Here is a 24,800-nt window from a genome sequence, read left to right as displayed (position 1 = left end):
AAAATGATTGTTTTTGATACAAATATTCCTTGGGTTATGAGCACTGATTTAACAACTGTTCAAAGTTATAAGAATGCTGAACAAGAGAAAGTTGCACCCATTAGTCCTTAGATCAGTCCTTGACCCATCACAGTATCCATCTGGTCATGTGATCACAATTCAGGTGATTAGTAACCAGTTTGCAATTATAATTATTGCAGCATCCTTGGATCATGTCAATGCCAGCTTCTCAGAAGCAAAGTCAATGGGGAAGCCAACAGGAGGTTGCAAGCTGCTTCTATAAAATCCTCCAACTCTCATGGCTTTTTCGCTCAAAGAGCCTCTAGGCACAGAGATCTCTACTCTTATCATTCCCACTGCCCATACCCCATGGCGACCCAGTGGTACCTACCCATCCACAACCTGTAGTACCCACCCACTAATGCCTACATAACTGCCTGTTCTCGGTAGTGACTGCCCACACTCCATTGTGTAAGTGCACAGCACCTACTCATTAGCCCGCTTGTATGTTATGTGGTTTCAACACCTCTTCCCCCTTTACCGTCACATGAGGCCCTTACTTAATGACCCACATAGTCCTTGCTAACTGACAATAGGGACTACTGAAATTGTTACTGCTAAGTGATGAGATCACGAAACAACACACTTTATGACTGCATGACTTAGCGACAAAAATCCTGTCCCAATTGCCATCATAAACCAAGGACCACCTATATTGATAAGTATACCTCTATACTTTATCTATCTGCTTAAGAAACACCCCAAGGAAATCTGCATAGACAGCAAGGTCCTTCTGTCCCTCCAGCCTCGGTCTGCCAGGCCGTTTCTGGGATGTTAAAAGTGCTATCAGGTTTGGATGGACACTCCTTCAGTGATACTGAACAATGCCTCTATATGCACCCACACCAATTACACCCACTGTTTTCTACCTGCTGCTAGGTTTGTATACAGCCTTGTCCAAAGCAGTAACTGGACAAACAAGACCGAAAGGAGAAACAGACTGTTTTTGTAAAAAGATCTTTATTGGAAAAGAGGGGGGGGGGGAGACTGTGAAAAGCAGAGAGGGCTTACCCAGCACCAGTAGAGGAAGGAAACTGCCACAGCGTCCCAGCAGGAATATAGACAAAGGAGGTCTGAAAGGGCACCAGCTTCATTGGCTCTGGAGGACCCTTTCCTCAGGCTGAAAGGGAAGGCAAGGAGTGCCTTGTGGGCAGAGAGAGCAAGCAAGCACAGTTCAGTGAAGTTAATCAGCTCTGTTGCTCCTAAGATGGGAAGGCTGCCTATCAAGAAACATGTGTGCATTAGAGATGGAGAAGGGAAGGGTGTTTGCATGCCAGGAAGTAGGCACTTCTTCCATGGGAAAGGGAGTGCAAAGCGATACCAAAGAGGCCTGCATTTTCCTATTTATACACAGTGCTTCTTTTAGGGAGGTAAGACAGATATGATTCCTCATCCCATTTCTACTGTAATTTCTCTCGCATCCTCTCTCATTCCTTGAAAGGGTTTCCTTGGGTGCCTTAAAAAGAAAAGTTTGGTTTATGACCGGAGGAAGTTATGTGGGCCAAGGTGCAAACGGGCATTGCTAAGATTGCGAGAGGCTGCCAAAAAGCCATTTGGCTTGGACAAAGAACCCTAGAGGTGGAGAACTTTAAGCAAGACATTGTCGCAGCTGAGCCCATTTCCAAACATTGTGCTGCATTTCAGGGAAGCAAACCAGAGCAAAGGATACTGGGACACACAGAGAGAAGAGAGGACAAGAGGCAGAAGAGAAGAAGTTAAGGGAGAGGCAAGCAACACCTTCTTTAGGAAAGGGTGGGCTTGCTTTCTATAAAATTAATGATTAGAAATGGTATTGCAGTTAAAGATAAGGCTGTGCAGGCTGAAGAATAATGGGGTTTGGCAAAGTATTGCCAAGCTGGGAGGGGCCAAGCTGCAGCTTCAAGTGGTGTGTGTCCAAGTGGGTTCAGGCACCATGCCCTGGAGACGGTGGAGCTGTATCCATCATACTAGTCTTTCCCCTTTCCTTTTCTGGCTGTATGAAACAATTAAGGAGGAAGAAAATTAGCACAAGATATTACATGAAGACTATATTCCCGCAACACACCAACCCGTGATTTGCATAAAAATCAGATATTGAATAAAACACACTTTGCTGGATCTGGCCAACACAAGAAACCATAAGTAATAATTTCAAGCTATCCTAACAGGGTTCACATAATCTCCAAAGAAACCATAATTTATTTGTGCTGGCAGGTTTAATATTACTGCAATATCTGCTTTTCCAAAGTTGCCAACTGATTACAGATCACTCGACCCATTCTGGCTATCCTGGCACACAAACAAGGCCACACTTATTTTGGGCCTCCTGCACTCCCAATCTCTGTGGGAGAAACTTAAGATGTTTGGGCTCCTTTACATTTCCCTCCATTGATGCCCACTAGATATGGAGAACCTACAATTACCCGAATGCCGGTTGGGGATTCTAGGCATTGGAACAGGACTAGTGATACGGATTGCCCTTATCTTTTCCAGCTCTCACTATGCCTCCAGGAGGCCCTACAGAGAGAAGAAATGAGGATTGTGGGTATCCTCAAGCATTTTGCGCACAATATGGGCACATCCATATTGCTTTCTCAGCAACAATGGTTGTAAGAAGTTTGCCTACCCCTGTTGGGCACTCTCTGCCATGGGCAGCTCTCCTTCGTATCCATAAAGATCCCTGGCCAATTTCGTTTATAATGTATTTTGAAGAGCTACTTTGTATTTTGTAGCTCTTCAAAGTATGTTATAAACAAACTTGGCCAGGGACCTTTATGGATACGAAGGAGAGTGGAAAACCGATCATTACCTCTTTAAGCAAAAGGAACCCTAAGAAATTATAATAAGAACCATGAATGGCAATCAGCCACCCACCAATTCCTAGCCTTCTAAATGCTCCATTTCCATTCTGGTATCACCTAGCGGCCTGCAAAATAAAGCACCAAATGCTTTATCAATGGTCTTCTACAAATAGACTGACCTTTGGATTTTGACTTGGTCTTGGGAGAGCAGGGCTTAGTCACTTGAATAGTTTCCTGGCACTCGGCATTGTAAAGAGCTTTCTTCAGAGTACCAGAACGGGCCTTCAGACCTGTTGCAGGGTCACAGCCACCCCAGTTCTCAAACTTGTACTTGCAATCAGCTGGGGGGGGGGAGGCGAGAAGTAAAAATAGTTAGATACATGCAGGAGCCACACCAGCTGGACTTCCCCTCACCATCCGTTTTTCTAAAATAAGAAACAACCCAGATGCCCAGGAAATGAGCAGACATTTCACAAACTCATGAACCATTGCCATCCACCGCAGAGCTATCAGGACTGTTTGGCTAATGTGACAAAGGGAAGCTTCTTATATTCTTAAATGGGAAAAGAACTGCAGCTGCCAGAAGTTACAAATAATTCTTTTCTGAAAAGACCAGTTGGCCTCAGAAGCCAGAGAACATGATTAAAATGCTTTTAATATGAAAGCATAACAAGAAGCTATGGAAGAAGCCAATTTTCAGAGCCAACCAAGGCAAACGGATATTGCATAGAGGTAAGCAGTGGGCCAACATACAATTCATGGGCCGACATAAAATTCATAGTTTGGGTTTATCTTAAGTTTGTTGCATCATTCCCTGAAGTCTTCCTCCAAACAAGATGAACGCTCACCTCCAAACTCCTTCTTCCAGTTGCATGGAATCTTGCATTTGAGCTTCTTGGTCTCTTCCTGACAAGTCCCCTCACGGAAGCCCACACCACAGTCCTTGCTGTTGGGGATACAAGGGCCCCAGCGCCATTCCTCACAATCGGAACCATTTTTCTTGACCTTGTCTGCACAAAAAACAGACAGTCATTTCAGACTCACAAGAATTAGCCTTCCCTTTTCTTATCATCTGTCCTGAACCATTAAAAGCAATGTGCCTTTCCTCACCTAAAGTAGGAGGAAGGGCACTTTGGGGCCTTCAAGTTAGTACCCACCAGCAGTGGGATCCTACCTGTTCCACTATTGGTTCGGTGATCACACGCGCACCTAATACGTGCGCACCTAATGCGCGTGCATAGCTTTCCCTGCACCAGCTGAGGCTTGCAGCACCAATCAACTGAGCGGAGAAAGAAGAGAAAAGCGCAGAGGTGGGTGGGAGAGCCGATCCTGAGCTTTGCACTTTTCTTGCTCCTCTCAGCTGATTGGATTTTTTTCCTCCTCTCAGCTGATCCTTGGAGGCTTTTTTTAAAAACTACCGGTTCAGGAGAACTGGTCCAAACTGGTAGCACACCACCACTGGTACCAACTCCACTGACTGCACGGCAGCAGTTTTGTTAGCAACATTTTTGGGGAATCCTTTGCGATTGCCTTCTTGCTAGGACTAAGAGCAAATGAGCCCAAAAGGCACCCAGCCAGCTTCATGCCTATGGCAGAACTAGAACTTACCATTTCCTGGTCTTTAGCCTAGTACCCAGAAGGTATTTGTTGCCTTCTGTACTTTTTAGTTTTTTTCCTGAAAGCCTCACTGAGAAGATTTCTTCTGAAAATAGACAAGCGTAAATAGGGACTTACCAATCAGAAATCTGACACTCACTCACCTTTCTTATTCTTGCCTGCTTCTGAAGATACAGCCAGAAGGATAAAAACCAGGAGGAGAAAGAGTCTACGGGCCTGCATTCTGTAAGAGGAAAAACACTGAAGTCACTGTTGACATAAATATATATTCTAATTCCAAGAAAAAGAGTGAGTAAGATGGAGGAATGTGACAAAGGAGAGGGATACAATTTTCTGCTGACATGGTTCCTGAGCCTTGCACAGCCTGGAATGTAAACATGCAACAGGTTAAGCTCCCTTCATCACTTCATTGCCACAGCAGGAAACACATCAAATGCTACAAAATCAATAATTCAAGCTGTAATTAAATTCAGAGAAAAAGGACATTTTTAAAAACAAAAAACCTGCTATTTCAAGGTCGTCCAATTTCCTTAGGGCTCTGATTTGCTAGTGAATTCTTAGCATTTTAAACCTTGCACTGGGACCATCTATTTAGCTTTTTTTTTCATTCAAGGGAACAGAAGTGGATGCTTAAGATGAGAGAGATTTCCTTCTCAAAATAAACAAAGAAAATACCTCTAATGAAACATAACTTTTTGTATAAATTTGCATAATTCTAAAAACCAAATTAGGCAAATGACTAATTATGTTCTTCCCTTTGATGATATTATTGGGGAATTTAAATTTCTATCTAATATAAATATTAGCTGTTGGGTGACTCTGCAATATGTATTTTTTAATTACACTCCTTTATATTTGTTTACTGTTTAATCTAGCCTAAAAGGGTAAAGATGTCCTCCAATTGAGCTTGATCCTGGAGATTGTATCTATAGAGTTTTCTTAGCAGTATTTGCCATTCTCTTCTCTGGAATATTTTTGTCTTCCCAGTCCAGCCTACAACTTGGATTTCAAAGTAGTCACCTAAAATCCAACTACTGGCATAACTTTTGCAAGATCAGCCAAGGTCAATTAGATGCTGCCATCTTCTGTAGATATTGATTTACATAATTTCCTCAAAATCCTATAGAATCATTTACCTATTTCTGATATGTGCCTCTGACTTTAGTAGACAAAGCAGAAGTCCATTAAGCACAGGAATTAAATTTATTCTCACTAATCCTATTATCCCAGCATGTACCCAAACTAGTTCTTATTATAAGTTGCTGCCGAAATAGAACAGTTTCTATATCTCCTGCCCTTGCTCTCTTGTTTTGCTCAGCTTCCTTTTTGGTATGTGTTGTTCTAAGGAAGCCCCACAAGACTCTACCCAAAAGGTCTTCAAACTTGCCAAGTTTAAGACTTGTGGACTTCAACTCCCAGAATTCCTGAGCTAACATGACTGGAGGAGGGATTCTGGGAGTTGAAGTCCACAAGTCTTAAAGCTGTCAAGTTTGAAGACCCCTGCTTTAGACCTTCACACACCATTCTTCGGAGGACACCCATCAATAGAAGCACCTTTCTCTATTACAAGTTGTGTCTTAAAGATCCAGCTAAGGGCCCTTTCCAATGCAGCCTCCCAAGCAGAGGACAGAAACCCCAACTTCCAAATAGCACCCCCTCTCTGCCCCTCCTAGACTTTAAATGTGGCGCAACCAAGTGGAAAACTGGGAAAAACAAACCTGCCAAAGCGGATTTATGCTGCCCCTACTTTTGGAAAGCTGGGTGGGGTCTGGTGGCTGGCAATAGCGAGGCCCTACTCCCCACTCCTCTCCATGGCTGCTACTGTCCCCTGATTTCCCCCAGTGTCTCTTTTATCTAGCGCTCAGCAGGCTACCACGTCTCTGCCAAAGCTCCTGAGGCTAGAGAGATCTCTGCTGCCATGGAGCCTTTATGTATCTCAAAAAGAATCCATTGGGGGGAAAGAAACCCTGACAGGCAGTTTTGAGAATTAAAACAGAAGATTAAAAATAAAAGCTCATCACAATCAGATCTCGTGGGGAGCTTTAGAAGGCAAGCTGCTCCCCCTGCTGGTTCATGTCAGCCTATTACCATATCCCAACAAAGAACCTATGGAAACAAGTGTCGCACCAAATTGTGTATGTGCACACACATCCCACGAAGAAGAGGAATGGCACACATGCACAAAGCTATGGTGCAAAGGCCGTTATTGCTCCATCACTGTTACTTTGCATTTTTCTTCCAACTCCTCCATTACTTATTTCAGCAAATAGGGTTTAGTCATTCTTCTTTTCACAGGTTTATAAACTTCCCACATAAGTGGAACTCCACAATGGTGATTCTACTTATGGACGCAGACATAATTCTTATTTTCCCAGGACATCCAATAGCATCCGACAGTAGATCGAAGAATAAAATATAAAAGGAACAGTAAAATGTTTCGGTTGGGTCTCCCACACAAACAGAAAATGTGAGGATAAATCAGGAAACAAAACTCTTTGTTTAGTTGCACAGAAGTTGAACAGCCAAGGCATTCTTTCCCAAGGCTTTCCAGTGGTGTGGCAGGGGCATGAAAATGACCAATATATGACATGAAGCCTTTTCATTTGCTTCCTGAATGCAGAAACATGTCCATTAAGGCTTTGCTTGATTAAGCCAATTACAGTAACTCTGCAGTCATTTGCTACAAAATGGCTAGTTCCAGATCCAGAGGCTCCAATGCGGTAAGAAATAACCCACTGAAAAAAAGAGGGCAATACTGTCCAATAAAGCTTTCAAGTTTAGTATTTTAATTATAGAATTCAAACGCCATGAATCAGTAAAAAGCAAGATAGAAATTCCATAAAATAATGAATAACATGCACAACTGCATCTTTTTCTTTATTCGCTTTAAGCGCTATTAGAAAAAAGGCTGTTATGACAAACCGAGCGAATGCTTTCTGAGCTCAGCTTTCCCGGGGCTTGTGTCCTTGAGCAATACACCTGGGAACTGAAGAGGGCAACAACCCAGGAACATCCGGAGGGTACCAGATGGGGGCTGCAGCTCTAGCCCAACTGCCCACAGGAGCAAGAGGGGTGAATTGTGTTTTGTTTTTAAAATAAAATACCCGATCCGTTTATGTACTCGGCATATGCAACCACTAAACCCAGAGTTCTGAATGGATGCTAATTAAGAAGCTGACTTCAGGCAAGGGTGGTGGGCCTGGCCAAGAGGTTTGGTAGCTTTGCTTGAAACTCTTATCTAAACTTCTGGTAAGGTGTTGAGAAGGATGAGGGCTTTCTGGCTTTTTTCTTTTTTTGCATCAGGTATTTCCTTTTAAGGCTTCCAGCTACTCTAGAGGTATCCACTAAGCTGAAGAATCTGCCTTTCATTGTATGCAATCAGAGGACATTTAATCGGGTGTTCCTCCCCATCCCAAGCACTGAAACGGAGAGGGTGGGGAAGGGTAGAGAAAAACTAGGAGGTAGTGGAACCTAAATGGCATTTCAGACAAAGTAGGTTGGAAGTGTGTTCACATCCCTGCTGAGGAGAGTCCTTGGCCCCCTTTTCCACCATTGGTGAGGCCGGACTGAAGCCCGCTGTGCTCAGTGGAGGGGAAAGAAGGGTGGCTAAAAAGGAAAGCACAATCAGCACTTTTTGCTCCCTCCTCAACAATCCCCCCTCCCTCCCAGGCAGGCCCTGCAGAGAGCAGGTCACTGAGGCTCCATTGGCTGCACCTGATGCTGAGAAGTTGTCAGGTTCCCTCTGAATTGACCTGTCACAGAGAATTACACAGGCTGAAGGCAGACACCCCCACCCCTCCCATTCAGCCTTCAGCCCGAGAAACATCCCCTGAGGGAGAGCAAAGTGCCTGTTAGGACACAGCCCAGGCAAACTCTCTTCAAAGCCCCCTTCCAGCAAGGGCAGCAGATCAGCTAGAATCTGAACTCGGCTCTGATGGCATCGTCCAACAATAGCCACGCCAGAGGCTGGGTTTGCTGATTTCTTTCTTAGATGCAACAAGCCATGAAAGGCTGCGGGTCCGGGAGCTTACAAGGCACTGAACAAGCTGGCCTCATTGTTTCTCCTGGATACCAGGGATAATCTCTTAGCCCCAGGGCCACATCCAGCCAAACAAAGGCTTGGAACGCCCATGGCCTTTCCAAAGGTTGTTTTCAAATTGTGACTCCTATTCCTAAATACCACAAGGAATAATCTAATCCACAAAAACCCCATTTTGTTATTGGCCTCCATTTGATCTAGCTCTATGAATTTTGCCACCAATGCTTTGTCTCCCCAAACACCACATGCCCTACACAGAGTTTGTCTTCTGGTATATATTTCCTTCGGGAGAAATGTTGAAATCCTGCAAAAAAACCCACAAACCCCTGATAAACAAAATAAGTCTCACTGAATGTATTATCCAGATTGTTTAATCATAGGAACACTCCCTTTTGACTAATTCTCACATTAGTTTTGCAGGTATGACAGTGCTTCAGTACAGGGGTATTTGTACAGGGGAGGAGGGAGGCTGTTTGGTTTTTTTTTTAAAAAAACAAGATGGTCCTTAGAGCCGCAACCACCATCTTAATGTTTCAACACTCCCCGAAGATGCCCTGGTGCATCATGTCTGTATGTTCTGGTTTGATACTGGGGAATAACAGGCAGATATACATTTTCTTTTCTATTGCATCCATAGTGGCAGGCATATTGTCTGAAATAATTCCACTGAAAATTCTCCTGAAAAATCAGGAGTTCCAAGAGCAATCTGATCAAACATGTGGCAAAACCTAAGGGTTTTTTCCCTTTAAAATGGCAGCGCCATGTTTTCCCCCACAAGAAGATATTAATCTTTACATAGTTCTTTTTGTTTAAATAATTTTCACTAAGGAAAACTGCTTTTCTGGGTTCTCCAGATAAAGGTGTTTGATGCCCTATGTGCAATTCTTCGGGGGTGGGGGTGGAGAGAGGGAGGGGGGGGAGGAGGATGAATGACGGTAACTAAGACAAGGAAGGAGGCAAATAATCATCTAAAAAGGCAACTGTACCTCTGTTCTTGAACTGAATGTTTTAACTAGTTGTCCCAAGGTCAAACAAGAAAATTCATGAGATGCCATCCGATTTTCTTTAGCTTGTTAAAAACCTTGGGCAATTGATATATGCTTTTCGTCCTGCATAAAACCTTATTCTGACTGTGATGACAACTTAATTTACAACAAGCAGGGAAACATTAATTGCTTATTTTCAGTTAATCTTTCATCACTCAGTTTTCCCCATACCAAACTTTTTGCTAGTAAGGAATGAAAAATGGAATTTTGGTTTCCATTTCTGACACATCCATTTTGGCATCACAATACCATCTTCCATTAAGGCAATTTTTTTTTAACCATAAAACCAAATTGAGGAAAATGGTTTAATGTCCATTAGAATGCCAGAGATATAGCCTTGGATCAGGATAAATCTTGGCTTATTTTGCCAATTTTTAATGGGCATTCTACTCAAATTATTTGGTATGGATATAAGAAGGAACTATGTCTGAATACAAGTCATGCTTAGTGTATTGAAAACTGATTAAGGAGCATAGGGGAACATGTGATTAATGTTATATGCTCATAGTATCATGCTTTATGAAGATTTTGATGGATGTCTGAACTTGGCTTGTATTTTAAATGATAATAAGGCCAGCACCATCATGAGAACAACTAGTTTTATAGCATCATTTTGATTTTATCATCTTCCAATTACCACCTGACTCTTGCTTATTAAATGTTTCAATGGTCCTTCGGTGGCTTAGGGAACTGTGCTTTCCTGAACTCCTTTTTCTGGAGAAATACCTCAACTTGAATCTTTCTCTGACTATGTCAAAATCTAGAAAAGAACCACTGCTCTTGCTCCCATGAGCATATATGGTCTTACATGACTTTGATTTCTTTTACTTCTGTCTGCAAAAAAACCCCTTCAATCTTTAAAAGGTATATACCAGGTGGTAGGTGAAACCATGAAAGGAAAATAAATTTTATTTTACTTATTTATGGGATTTGTCTACTGCCTGAAACCAGACTTGATGCAAGACCAACTTATTTGAACTGAGCTATTTATCAGTAGAAGGTATGCAAAAGATAAGCATATTATGGGCAGAGAAGTACAGGAACTCAGTTATTTTGTAAAGAGGAATGATTACCTAGGCAATCTATAAAAGCACTGTTTTCATGCCAGAATTTTGAAATTCATCATGGATCCTCCAAATGCAGGATATCAGATCAAGGAAACTTTCGGGGGATGTGATATCAGGTTCACATTACCTTTATTGTTGAAATTGATCAAACTGGCAACAATTCTTTTGAAATAAATTCAAGATAACATTATATTTCAATAACTTTAAATAAAGAGTGGACTCCAGGTACTAAGAATTCATCAGAAGTGAAGACAAAACTTACAATGAAGCATTAATAATTAGGAAACATAAGAAATATTACTGAATTTACATTCACAAATTTCACCTTGTGTCCCATGAAAGAAAATAGGGTACAGATACAAACAATAATTTCTATCCTTCTTTATATTTTTACTTTTAGAGGAAAGTTTTTTTTTCTTCATTTCTTTAATTATTACAATAAAATTATCTATTTGCAAACCAGGAAAATTAAAATATTGGCAGTTATTGTGATGCATTCTGAAATATAAAACTATATACAGATCAATGCAGCCAAATAAAATCGTTTGAGAAGATTAATATTAATTAAAAAAATCTAATGTATCGGCTATCACCCCAAGTTTTCTTTTCCTTCAAAGCTTGCTATTTTTTAAATAAAAAGTGTCATTGGGCCTACCCTTTTCCAAATGACTCAATATTTTCCTTCACCAAACTTTTAGTATAATTACATCTTAGAGCACATTTAATTCCTACTAGCTTTTTCAGCCTTACTTGCCGAGATGAAGCTGAAAGTTGAGACATACTTTGGCAACATTTAGGATTGCTAAAGATGTGAGTAACCCTGGACTACGTCCACATAAAACCTTTGAGTGATGTTGGAATGGGGGTTGCAGGTGCCAAGCATAATAACAAAGAGCTTAGCTTGGACTTTCTCTGCCCAGTTAAGTTTGGCAAGCAAAATCTGCTCCAGGTGCTACTTCAAACACAACTATAGTTGCTCCACATGTCTTCTTAATCAGATGAATTCTTAGGCATGCAATGAATTCTTTCATTTGGGCTCGATATACTTTGGCTGCAACTCTTGTATTAAATTTAATAAATTCACTTCTGACTAAACCATCACAGATCTGCGCTGCAAATCTAGAGTAAAGTTAACACCTTTTAAAATCCTTTGAGCCAACAGACTTGTCTTCTTGACAACTGATTGAGCGATTAATTTCTCCCAACATATGGAGTTTCTCCCAACATAAGAAGAAGGCATCAGCAATGCTTTCTTGGAGAACATAGGCTCTTCACTCTTGCAAACATCATACAACTGCATACTGAAGAAATCAGTATTAGATTCAGAAATCATTTGGAAGAAAAGACAGCAACCTTCTTAATGGGGCACCTATTGCTGATCTCAAAGAGAAATTTGCAGAAAGTTGAATCTGTCTAAGTTTCCCCAAAATGGAGATTTTTTTTTTTCAATCAAGTTCCAATAAATCAAATGTTCTGAATTTTAGTATTTATTTGCTCAGTACACTTGTTTCCTACTGAACCTGGATCAATGTGCGTTGACTCAGCCTTCCATCCTTCCAAGGTCGGTAAAATGAGGACCTAGATTGTTGGGGGCAATATGCTGACTCTGTAAACAGCTTAGAGCGGGATGTAAAAGCACTGTGAAGTGGTATATAAGTCTAAGTGCTATTGCTATTGTAGGGTTAACTTGTATAATTTGGTGAACCGTTTTTCAGCCACTGATCAATTTTTGCTGACTGGTGGTATATGTGAAGAAGCAGAGGCTGAGACACAAGCAAATTTTTTATCTCAGCAGCTGGCTGGCAGGAAATGCAGGAAGGTTGCTGGAGACCATGGACTTGGGAATCATTGCTTTAGGCTACCTGCATTTCTGTTCCAAGAATTCTAATAGTTTGTCCAAAACAGCTAGGAATTTGGGGAGTCCCAACATACTCTGAAGGTGCTAGATTGCAAAAGGTTTATCTACAAGCATGTAAGAATATAAACCTGAAAAGTAAGCTGTTAAGTATGGACATGTTTTTACATTTGCTTTATTTATCATCAGTCTAGATTAAACATGGGCGGCTTTTAAGGACTAGTATGAATATGAAGTGAAATCTTTAACGTCCCAAACTAACACATTAATCCTGCTTTTGAGACTAGTGCGCACATTTGAATTTTGGAAACATGATGTGAAGCTCCAGCAAAATGGCTGGTGAGCAAACTCATTTCGTTCAGGAGTATCTAAGGGATAAGTGTTTTCCCTAATTGTTCAGGCTTCTTTGGGATACTTTTTTCTCCTACTCCCTTTTGAGAACAAATGCATCTTTTTCCCCAGTCCTGTCTTACCTGTTTCTCTCTGTGTATCTCTCCCCCATCCTGGCCCCCACCCCTCCCAATCATTAGCTACTCCTTCTCTTTAGTGAAACACAAGCAAAATTGCCCATTTCCCCCATTCTTTGCTTGCAGACTTCTCAAATTTCTGGAGCTGAGAAACAACTCAATAATACGCAGAATTCTTCCATTTTCCCACTCCTGATCTCCCTCTCCCCTGAAGGTCTCTTGAGATGCTTCAGAGTCTGCCTTTCCTGCCACTTTCTCCTAATATTCTTCTCAGCCCCTTTCCTTTTCCTCACCTCTGTTCTTTCAAAGATATACAATCATTCAAAATAAGGCCCTGTCGGCCACCTCAAATCTCCTCTAGTCTGTGCAGTCACCAGAAATTAAGGTCCACTTGAGAGTTTCTCCTTTTTATAAAATCGTTGGGTTGCAGTGATCTCACAAAGCTAAATCCTCAAAAATTATTTTACTACCATCAAATTAATTTCCACTAGCCTGAAAAAGGAGGGAACTGGAAATTTTGGAAATGCATCCAGTTAATGAGACATTGCATTTTTCTTAGAAAAAGCACCAAACTTTGCTGCATCTAGTTTTTACAACTAAACTTTCCACCATGTGTGTGGAAATTTTGGAAATGCATCCAGTTGAAGTCTGACAGCATACAAGGAGAGAAAATGTATGGATTATTCGATGAAAATAAAATAGGTTATGCTCTATTTCTGATACACAGATCTGAGGAAAAAAATAATTATTACTGCAGAATGAGCCTTCGAAGTTAAGTGGGTTTGTTAGCAGGTCTCTTCAACTTGGCTGAGGATACTGGGAACTGCAGTTCCAAGCCAACCTATCTGGGGTACACAGGATTAGAGAAGGCCTTGATAGGGTATTATGATTGCTCAGACTCACTCTTTTGATCAGTGAGAATATTGCCTAGACACATTACCCAGGAAAATAATATGATGGAATATTTTCTGATGTATCTATTTATTAATCAAATGGAGGGTGGGGGCAGTCAAAAGTTACTCTGGGCAGCATACAACAATCAGATAAAACCACAGATACAACCACCACTGGTATAAAAATATAAAAATCTATGTTATGAAATTAACAATATAAAAAGCAATTATACAAAACCCCAGGCAAAGAGAAATGAAAGTGGCCATCACAATGGAGCCATCTAAGTATATCTCCAGTTTCCTGTGGGAGCCCTGGGCTTGGTAACATAACCAAGTCTTGAGGGCCTTCCAGAAGGTCAAAAGGGATGGAGCTAATCTAATTTTGTACTTTTCATTTCCTCCACACATCTAATCAGAGGCAAACTGAAACTGTGCATTATCAAAGAAAAGTCTGGGGAAGTACATGAAAGCGTATTATTAAGACATGAGTTCAAAGATAGGTGAGGCAAAAGATAAAACAACCAAATCTCAATACTATCATGGTTTGTAAACAAATGGCATACCTTCCCCTGCCCATGTTAATTAATCCTAAGGACCTGAAGTTAAGCAAATTGTGATCAGGTCTAGATACAGCATGATACAGTCATCCTCTTTCTTTTCCATAATAAGAACACTCCATTTGTGGGACAAGGTTGAGGGTATTTCCTTCCTGGAACCTGCCAGGAACTCACACTCTTCTCTACACTGAAAATGATACAAGAATTTGTGAATAGAGGTGCAGCCCAGTTAAAAACGAAGGACTTTCTTCCAAAGTGCTCTCATTCTCAAGTTCTAGCAGTCCCGTGGTGAGTCGACTCCTTTTCTTTTCAGTTAAGCAGCAAGATTTTAGGAGCAACAACATTTCCTGGATAAACGCCAGCAATCATTGAAATTTCTCCTTGCTGCATAAAATATTTTGGGTTTGTCTAAGCGAAAGTTCATAGCTTAAATTGACTTAAGAACTGCTAAACCTGGAAGGAGTCTGAAATACAAATGTTCAAAGCAACTCAAAATTACACCAAAATGACAACGCATTCATAGTAATGTTAAGAGGCAAATCGCTTGTTACACAATTGCTTTATGTTTGATGCAAGTACATGAATGAGATTTATACCCTGATGTCACAAAATACATGTTGTCACTTGTCTCCCCTTGTCATATGTGAGCATCCCATTTCTTCCAAATGCTCACACCCCAATATCTATGCTCATTGCTTGCTTTGTGATTTATGGTTTTGATAATTAATAGGAGAGATTATAAAAATAATATAGGTATAACCATAAAATAAGATTGTGCTTATAAACTGCTGTAAAGAAGATTAAAAGCTTTTTTTTATTTTTACTTTTTCTTCTTCCTTGCACATTTGGCTTTCTCTTTGATTTCTTTTTATTTTATATGTTATATTAGTTTTTATCTTCCTTTTAAAAAAATTAATAAAAATTATACTAAAAATTATCAGAAGCACCCCCATCCCTCCCACTCTCCACTCTTAAGTACCACTTTCAGCATTAGCCCAAATAATTAGCAGTAACAAAAGCAGAAGAATTCAGATGTAGTACTTCAGAAGTGGATGTAAAAGGCACTTAACACAGATTTAACACAAAGCTTTAAAACCCATTCAGAGTCATAGCTCTTAAGGACCAGGTCTGTCAAGAGCTATTCATCTTGAAGGCTCACTTTTATCTCTGAGCTGGGGCTAACAAGTACCAATTGTAGGGGGACAATGTTGGCAAATCGGATACATATTCATTTCTTGTTGAGGAGCTGAGTGGCCACTGTAAGAAACAAAATGCGAGGCTAAGGCCATGCTCAAAGCTGCAAGATGGTTCTTGTGTTCTTACACAGTAGACTTTACCACCCTTGTGACAGTGGTGTAGTTCAGGGTGTAGGATGAGGGTGAGGAGGGCTTGTTCTCCGAGCTTGTGAGTTGGTTTCTGAATGTTTTGTAATCAGTGAAATCTTCAGCAGAATTTAGGGGCTCCATTCCACTGAAGATGTTACCTAACATTCAGAAACGAACCCACAAGTTTGGAAACCTCCATATTTTATCTTCTGAGATGATAATATGAACAGTCACAAAACAAATTAAATAAAATATGGATTAGCTTGTAAAACATGAATGAATAATAGTATAGTCAAATGATTGATTAATAATGATATTCATGTATTTAGGAATATTTGTTTGACAATATGAAAATATATACAATGTAATTGTAATTGAAGACTACAAAGTGGAAGCACAAAACAATTTGTAAACCAACCGACACACTGTGTGTACGTACGTACATACACACACACACACACACACACATATATATTTCTTAAGTTTTCGCGGGTACTTACATGTATGGCATTCAGCTTTGTTCGGGTATTTTCCCACGTCATTGTAGTTGTGCTTTTAAAGTTGTAGCAACGTTTCGGCAGAATTTCATCTGCCATCATCAGGCTTCTGTATAGTGTTCATCTGTGAGTCAAACCACTGTAAAAGCCTGACTCACAGACGAACACTATACAGAAGCCTGATGATGGCAGATGAGATTCTGCCGAAACGTTGCTACAACTTCAAAAGCACAACTACAATGACGTGGGAAAATACCCGAACAAAGCTGAATGCCATACATACATACATACATACATACATACATATACATACATATATATATATGATGGCTTGATGTTTTTATGTTTTGTTTGTCTATGTTTGTCTTAAAAAACAATAAAACTTTATAAAAAATTTTTGGAAACCTCCAAACTTTGAATCTCTACCTTCACTTTAGGGTGTGTGCAGGCATACACACACACACATTTAGCCACAGGTCTTTCTGATTAGCTGGTGTGAAGCCCAAGGAAAGGATGTTCCTGGTGGCTCAAGCCAGGTTAGTGCAGAGGAGAAAAGCGACAAGCAGGAAAACAACATCAGGACCCCTGAGGCTGGTGAAAAATGACTCAAAAATGGACCTAGCAAAATGGATGTGTTTATTCCAACCCTTTTCTCAGCACCCTCCCCACACAGCAGATTTTTTTTTTTTAAAGAGTTAGTTGGGATTCTCCGTCTCCCGCTGGGGGTGCTTTATTACTTAGGCCGATTCGGGACATCCCGCAGCCTCCCGTCCAGGTGGCTTCTGAGAGAGTCTTCAAATACCCTCCGCAAAGCAAGCAAGCTCTGGCTGGAAACAAAGTTTTGGCCCGCAAAAAAAGTTGCCCAGCCGCGCGCCACTTCACCTCACACCAGAAACGCTAAGAGAAGGCCGAGGGGGAAAAAGCCAAAAAACAAAACCCAGGAGGTCAGGACGGGGGATGGTGGGGATGGGGGTGGGGGAGGGAATTGAGAGGGATTCGGCGTCGAAATTCGACAGGTCGCTCCCCCCACCCTCCACCACCTTCCCTTCCCTCAGTCAGGCGCGCCGCCCGCCACCTTCGCTCCGAGGAAGGGCACTTCCAGGCTAACGGAGCATCCTCTGCCGCGGAGACTCTTGGCGGGTGCAGAGAAACTTGGGGGAGGGGGGGAGAACCCACAACTTCGTGCCCCGCTCCCCACCCTCCAACACAGGTCGTCCTCTTTGGAAAGCCTGCAATGGAAGCCGAGCTGGAAAAGAGGAGTCCTAAGGTGGACGGAGCTTCGTCCGGCGGCTGCAGTTTGGGGAACCCTTGCAAGGCAGCCCCCGGCCTGCCCTTTCGGGAGGGTCCGGGGACGCGAGGGCGGGGAGCGGTTGCGCCTCCTGCCTCCTTTTTTTTGGTCTTTTTTTTTTTGCCCCCCTCCCTTTCCCTCTCCGGCCAACCTAAAGTTTCGCGCGCGCAAACTCGCCCGCCGGACTTGCCTGGATGGATGGCTGGATGGGATGCTTGAGGGCTGAAGTGGCGCGCGCGGTCCTAGGTCGGTCTCGCTCTCTCTCTCTCCGCGGAAGGCTGGCTCCGCTCCCACCGCCTGCCGGGCTTATCTTGCTCCCTTATTTCCCTCTCCTTTCCCTTTGTGTCTTCCAAACTAGTTTCAGCTGGTCACATGTGGACACCAACCTTGCTTGGCGCGGAGGCGGCCTCTGATGTCACGCCCAGCTGACAACAAAAGGTGGGTTTTTTTGGGGTGGGGGGGAAGGCGGGAGCCCAAAGTTCCCGCCGAGGCTCCGCCTCCCTCGTGGAGACGCTCCAGAGACAAAAGGGGTGAAGCGGCTGGAGGGCGAGCCGAAACCGGGTCCGGACGCTGAAGAGTCTCTCCCTCAAGCTATGACCCGACCTCATTTCCCGCCCTGCCTTCTCTTTCTTTTCCTCGTGTGGTAACGCAAGCGTGACGATTCCCAAGAGTCTGGAAATTGGCCCCGGGGCTTCTTCCGGCAGACCCTGAAAGTTTGATCTCTCTCGTTAATTAATTTGCTTTAGTTGATACTGTCCCAAACGTGCTTTCTGCATAAAACCTTAATATATGTTTGATTTAAAATGCCTCTTCACCGATTTTCTCTCGCAGAAAAGTGGAAATCAAATGTGGGAAACTGCTCCGTTGGCAGCTAAGAATTTTCAATATCTTTTTTGCTGCTATCTAATAAATACCTGCATTTTTGCAGTCCAGATCTGGTAATTCTAACAAAGCAACCTAGAGAAGCTTAGGAACAAATAGCAGAAAAGTTGCCAACAAGCATCTTCACATCTGATTTACTGATATACTCAGTTTTAATTAGGAAGGCATTTACACTTTACTCCGGCAGTTCATGGAAAATCTCCAAATGTTTGAGAATTCTATATACACTGCTCAAAAAAAATAAAGGGAATACAAAAATAAGACATCCTAGATCTGAGTAAATGAAATATTCTTATTAAATACTTCATTCATTACAAAGTTGACAGCAAAATTACACAAAAATTATCAATGGAAATCAAACCCATGGAGGTCTGGATTTGGAGTTACACTCAAAATTAAAAAAAACACTGCAGGCTGATCCAACTTTGATGTAATGTCCTTAAAATAAGTCAAAATGAGTCTCAGTAGTGTGTGTGGCCTCCACGTGCCTGTATGACCTCCCTACAATGCCTGGGCATGCTCCTGATGAGGCGGCGGATGGTCTCCTGAGGGATCGCCTCCCACACCTGGACTAAAACATCCCCCAACTCCTGGACAGTCTGTGCTGCAACGTGGCGTTGGTGGATGGAGAGACATGATGTCCCAGATGTGCTCAATTGGATTCGGGTCTGGGGAACGGGAGGGCCAGTCCATAGCATCAGTGCCTTCATCTTGGAGGAACTGCTGACACACTCCAGCCACATGAGGTATAGCATTGTCTTGCATTAGGAGGAACCCAGGGACAACCGCCCCAGCATATGGTCTCACAAGGGGTCTGAGGATCTCGTCTCGGTACCTAATGGCAGTCAGGCTACCTCTGGCAAGCACATGGAGGGCTGTGCGGCCCCCTAAAGAAATGCCACCCCACACCATTACTGACCCACTGCCAAACCGGTCATGCTGGAGGATGTTGCAGGCAGCAGAACATTCTCCATGCTGTCTCCAGAACCTGTCATGTCCGTCACATGTGCTCAGTGTGAACCTGCTTTCATCTGTGAAGAGCACAGGGTGCCAGTGGCAAATTTGCCAATCTTGGTGTTCTCTGGCAAATGCCAAACGTCCTGCACAGTGTTGGGCTGTAAGCAAAACCCCACCTGTGGACGTTGGGCCCTCATACCACCCTCATGGAGTCTGTTTCTGACCATCTGAGCAGCCACAAGCACATTTGTGGCCCACTGGAAGTCATTTTGCAGGGCTCTGGCAGTGCTCCTCCTGTACCTCCTTGCACAAGGGCGGAGGTAGTGGTCCTGATGCTGGGTTGTTGCCCTCCTACGGCTTCCTCCACGTCTCCTGATGTACTGGCCTGTCTCCTGGAAGTGCCTCCATGCTCTGGACACTACCCTGACAGACACAGCAAACCTTCTTGCCACAGCTCGCATTGATGTGCCATCCTGGATGATCTGCACTACCTGAGCCACTTGTGTGGGTTGTAGACTCCGTCTCATGCTACCGCTAGAGTGAAAGCACCGCCAGCATTCACAAGTGACCAAACCATCAGCCAGAAAGCATAGGACCTGAGAAGTGGTCTGTGGTCACCATCTGCAGAACCACTCCTTTATTGGGGATGTCTTGCTAACTGCCTATGCTTTCCACCTGTTGTCTATTCCATTTGCACAACAGCATGTGAAATTGATTGTCAATCAATGTTGCTACCTAAGTGGACAGTTTGATTTCACAGAAGTGTGATTGACTTGTATTGACTTCTATTGGCAGACGAAAGCTCCCTTGAAGGCAGAGTCCCCAGCTGCTTCAAGGCGTGGCGTGGCTACCCGTGTTCCATCGGACCAGCCTACTGGAATGTCTTCCCATTGAAAGGTCATTTGTCTCCAATTTTATCTGAAACAGATGAAATTGTTATCTCCCTTCTGGAAAAAGTTGAAAACAGCCTTGGGATCTGATGCCCTGTATATGTGGTCCTCAGTTAATGACTTCCCTGTTCAAAGTTCTAAAAAAGTAGCTTTATGACTTGAACTAGACCATATGAGCATCAAAGTTTCCCTGTGATCATGCAATCAGTATTTGGGTGCTTCACAACTAACATGATTTACGATCATTGCAGCATCCCCAGATCACCATTGGCAAGTTTCACAGCTGGCTTCCAACACGTTAATGGAGAAACTGCCAGTAAAATTACAGTTTGGCCATATGTCGTCCCAACCCCTAATCCTCCCCTCCTACAAATAAGCATAAGCCAGTCACTTTGATTGGCTCCAAATCAATATGGGATCCCCAGGATCACCAACAGAACCACATCTTCAGGGTGTTCCAAGAAAGTGTCAAGGTGGTGCCAGTCTTATCTCCAGGGGAATGACATTGGAGGGTACATACAACTTTTCATTTAGTGATCAAAGTTACAATGGATAAGGATGGAGTAGATTTTATTATTTCCATCTGCCTTTACAAAAAGAAAGCTTTGAGATCTATTTGTATCTCAGTTTGCTGTGTCTGTTAATAGGTGAGTTATTGCTGAAGGATTTCAAGAAAAGATTAGGCAGGCGTTAGTCTGGGATGAGATAAGGACTCATGCCTTGGGCTGGGGGTTAGACTAGATGATTTCCAACGTCTCTTCCAGCCCTATGTTTCTATGATACTACTTCATTTTGACTAGTGACAAAAATCGAACAATAAAGACATACTGCTTATAATATGTTAGGATTACCTTCAAAGTATTCCATAGATTGGGCAGGAAAGTTCTAAAGAGCAGTACTAGACACATCTTTGTGAAATTTACACCGTGTTGTATAAGATCTGTGATAGATTCATGTGGCATCTTCAGCAGTGGTAAAAAGACTAAGATGGAGGAAGATGCCTTTTTGTGACAGCCATCCAACTCTGGAATAAAATGGTTTCATTGGACTCCCTGTTTCTTGAGTTTTCAAGAAAAATCAGAAAATTGCAAATTCTAGTCCTTCCTTTAGACTAGAGAGTAGTTAAGACAGTTCCTTTCCAGGTGTTACTTGGCTTGCTGGCATGAATGGTTTTTTTAAAAAAAAACACGGATTTGTTTTTGCAGATGGGTAACTATGTTATTCTGCTAAAGTAAAAACGACATAGAGTTTTGTAACACTTCGAACAAGTCGCAGAGGTTTAGTCTTTCAAACTTTCAGATCGTTCTGGAGCTCTTCTCTCTACAGAATGTAACACATTCTGTATAAATTAAGTGGATAGAAATTATGTAAAAATAATTTAATATTTAGTGATCTGAATTTACATTTTCCCAATCCTATAATGATAATCTACTCACTCTACAAACACCTTTGCTTTCTTTTCATCATAAAACTAAGGAAAATTGAGTGGAAGTCAGGAAGATTGATGCGTTGTTATTTCTTTTGTATATTTGATATGATAGAAATCATGATTACTGTCTTGCTTCTTTCCACCTTTTTTATTTCACTGACCTGAGTAAGATTTGGAGGAATGATCCATTTGTTTTCCTCTGGCCCTAAGGGAACAATTCTGCTGAGCTTTCAGGAAAGTGCTGGAATCATGTCATACCACAGAAATGGCTTCATGGTGAGAAATGAGACCATTTCCCTCACCATCTAGTCTGGAAGGTTGTGTAGAAAAGGCTAAAAAGATTAAGAAGTATGTGAGGTGCTTCACATTGGAAATGTTTTGTCAAGGCGTATCTGTTTTTAATTCTCATAGTGCTAATTTTCCATCCCTTCAGCTTAGTGATTGGTTTGTGTCTGTGCATGTGTGTTCCTTAGGTATGTCCATACACACATCAAAAGCCCTTCAATTTAGTTGTATATAAAGCTTCAGCTCATCCTCAGCTTTAATAATTACATTGCCCTTTTTCAAATTCTACCATTTAGTATAAGTGAGAATTGGTAAACGTTGTTCAATAATTAAGTCCCCATAGAATTGGTATAAAATGCTGGCAATTCAACTATATTTTGTGCTAATTCAGCTTAGAACATAAACATTCAGTTATAAAGACCAACCACCGTTTAGAAACTATTTGTTTTCAGAGACTTAAAATGGGAACTATTTAAAAAGCTGGATTTTGACAACAGGAATTTAGGTCACTGATGAAAATTATTACCTAGCTTTGGCTCTTTGGGACATAAACAATATTACCAAGAGAAGAAGTTGAGAATGATTCTTTTTCATTTTCCTCTCTCTTTGCTTGTAAAATTGGCATCACCAAAACAAGAAATAGCTTTAGAATAGGACATAATAAACAACTAAGAAGTTTCTATATAGCATACTTTGACAACGAGAATGTCAAAGCAGTATGATCATGTAGGAATGGATAACTTCCAAGCTCAGCATAAGACCAAGGGAAAACAATTGTATGACAAAAGGAGAGAATGGATGATGAGTGTGTGTGTGTGCGTGTGTGTGTGTGTGTGTGTGTGTGTGAGAGAGAGAGAGAGAGAGAGAGGGAGGGAGGGAGGTGGAGGGAGCATTTTCACATCATTACTCTTGCAATGAAAATCAAACATCATAAACATTTAGCACAAATTTATCAAATCCAGTGTTTCTCCTGGGGAATTCTGGAAGTTGAACTCCACACAACTTGAAAGTTCACAAGGTTTAGATACACTAATTGAATCAATGTACTGTGGGTGAATAATCTAATGTTGGAAGGAGGGAGGGATTCTTAATCACTGAACAGTACAGCTAAGCTAGTTTTAACAAGGTTTCTATGGAGCCCCTGGATCCTGCAAGATGTTGACATGAATAAAACATTGTGTTTTTATCTTTGCACACCATATAATACTAGCACTTGCAGTTTTACCATTGTTATAAACAATGTCAAGTGTGGATTATACAGTAGGTTAGAAGTACATTGCATTGTGAAATTTTTTTCCATTACTATGCAGAAGTTTCCTTGATCTGAAAATAATTACAAAGGTTCCTCCAGGTTAAAAAAAAATCTTGAAAAAGATTGATCTGAACCGTGTACATTTCTATTGGCAGAACTTTTGTTAGATTAGACCAAAGAACCTTCACTGTAGAAGGGTTTTTTTTAGCATTGAGACTGTTTACTTCTGAATGAAATATGTAAAAGTTCTGATTTATGTACGATTCCCCCCAACCATTTTCAGGGCTTCCACAAATGTTGAAAATTTAACTTTTGAACTTTTCAATTGTATATTTGGAAAAGAGCATGTAGGCTAATCAAGTCCAACTCCCTACTATGTATATGACTCCAAAGTAAAGTACCCCAAACAGCTAACTCAATCTGAATACGTCCAGTGAAGTGGATATGTTTACTTCTTATAGTACTTGGTTCTGCTTCCAAATGGCTTAACATTCAGCCTGAATCTGCCTTCCTAATGTTTCAATTATTTTTAAGCTCCTAAACAATAAAAGATGAAGTCTGTTCTTCATGTGTGGATTTATTTTTTTAAACCTATCCTGATTATTTTATACAACTCAAGACAGTATACATAATGGCTCCACCTTCTAATTTCCCAACAACCACCATCCTGTGAAGTAGTTTGGGCTGAGAGAAAGTGACTGGCCCAAAGTCACTCTGTTGGCTTTCATGCCTAAAGGAAGGAAGGAAGGAAGGAAGGAAGGACTAGAACCTGCAATTTTCTGATTTCCAACCCAGCACCATTCCCAGCTGCTGCGTTAAACCAGCTCTTTAATCTTGTCTGCACATGACTTGAAAACTGTCTTCCCTCAGTTGTCTTTCTGGAGGGTAAACATACCCAGTTGCATCACTCTTGATAAGTTTTTATTTCTTGTCCCTCAAGTATTGTGGTTCCTCTGTTTTGCAGCTGTTCTAGTTAACCTTTTCATAAATGTGTCCAGAATTGGACATAATAAACCAAGTGGAGTCTGAACCATGCACAACAGAGTGGAACTATTTTCTTGATTCGGAAACTATGTTTCTACTACTGCAGCCGATAATTGGATTGGCCTTTTTAGTAAGCCTACTGTGCATCTTTAGTTTAGAAGCTAAAGGACAGTCTATCCATTCCCCCCACCCCCCACCCAAACTAGAAAAGTGAAAGCTATATCCTTTAAAGATATCCAGGATGATAAAAGGTAATTTTACCATTATGGAAAGGAAACACTGGAAAGTGTTTCAAGACTTGGGAAAACCACCTTTATAGCTTCGTTGTGTGAAAGAAGAGGCATTCAGGACTGATGACAAGAATGTTGAAATAGGATACTTTTTGGCTCTGTTAGAATAGACCTAAGGAGATGGGGCTTTTTTTTAAAAAAAGAAAAAAATTCAGTCTGGAGTTAAACCCTGCAAAGGTTAAAGAAAATAGGATACATATTAACAATAGGCCTTACTTTAAATAACATCTGTACAGATGTGGCTATTCGTTCAGTGCAGTAATTATAGTGAGCTTTGGTTTCTGTATCCTGGATATGAAAAAGGAGAGCTCTGATCTCTCTCAAGCCTATTGTGCCATTC

General features: G+C 41.6%; 1 protein-coding gene across 3 annotated transcripts; it reads right to left on the bottom strand.

The window, feature by feature from the left end:
* Positions 1 to 1,003: 1,003 nt before the first annotated feature.
* Positions 1,004 to 18,091, bottom strand: MDK (midkine). Of its 3 annotated transcripts, none has more exons than XM_026707680.2 (5): positions 17,682 to 18,091; positions 4,601 to 4,680; positions 3,689 to 3,850; positions 3,020 to 3,181; positions 1,004 to 2,032 (listed from the first exon to the last, which is right to left on the bottom strand). In XM_026707680.2, exons 2-5 carry the CDS (start codon positions 4,677 to 4,679, stop codon positions 2,007 to 2,009), a joined length of 429 nt encoding a protein of 142 aa, XP_026563465.1. In that variant the 5' UTR covers position 4,680; positions 17,682 to 18,091; the 3' UTR covers positions 1,004 to 2,006. The 3 variants fall into 3 exon arrangements, with proteins under 3 accessions (XP_026563465.1, XP_087777555.1, XP_087777556.1); XM_087921429.1 differs by having other exon boundaries at positions 17,678 to 17,902; XM_087921430.1 differs by having other exon boundaries at positions 1,823 to 2,028; positions 17,678 to 17,839.
* Between the last annotated feature and the right edge of the window lie 6,709 nt (positions 18,092 to 24,800).

Source organism: Pseudonaja textilis, chromosome 1 (genome assembly GCF_049901715.1).
Source record: "Pseudonaja textilis isolate UNSWEBS1 chromosome 1, rPseTex1.2, whole genome shotgun sequence".
NCBI lineage: Eukaryota > Metazoa > Chordata > Lepidosauria > Squamata > Elapidae > Pseudonaja > Pseudonaja textilis.
Note: the sequence above shows the minus strand (reverse complement) of the source record. Positions and strands in the feature narration are given on the sequence as shown.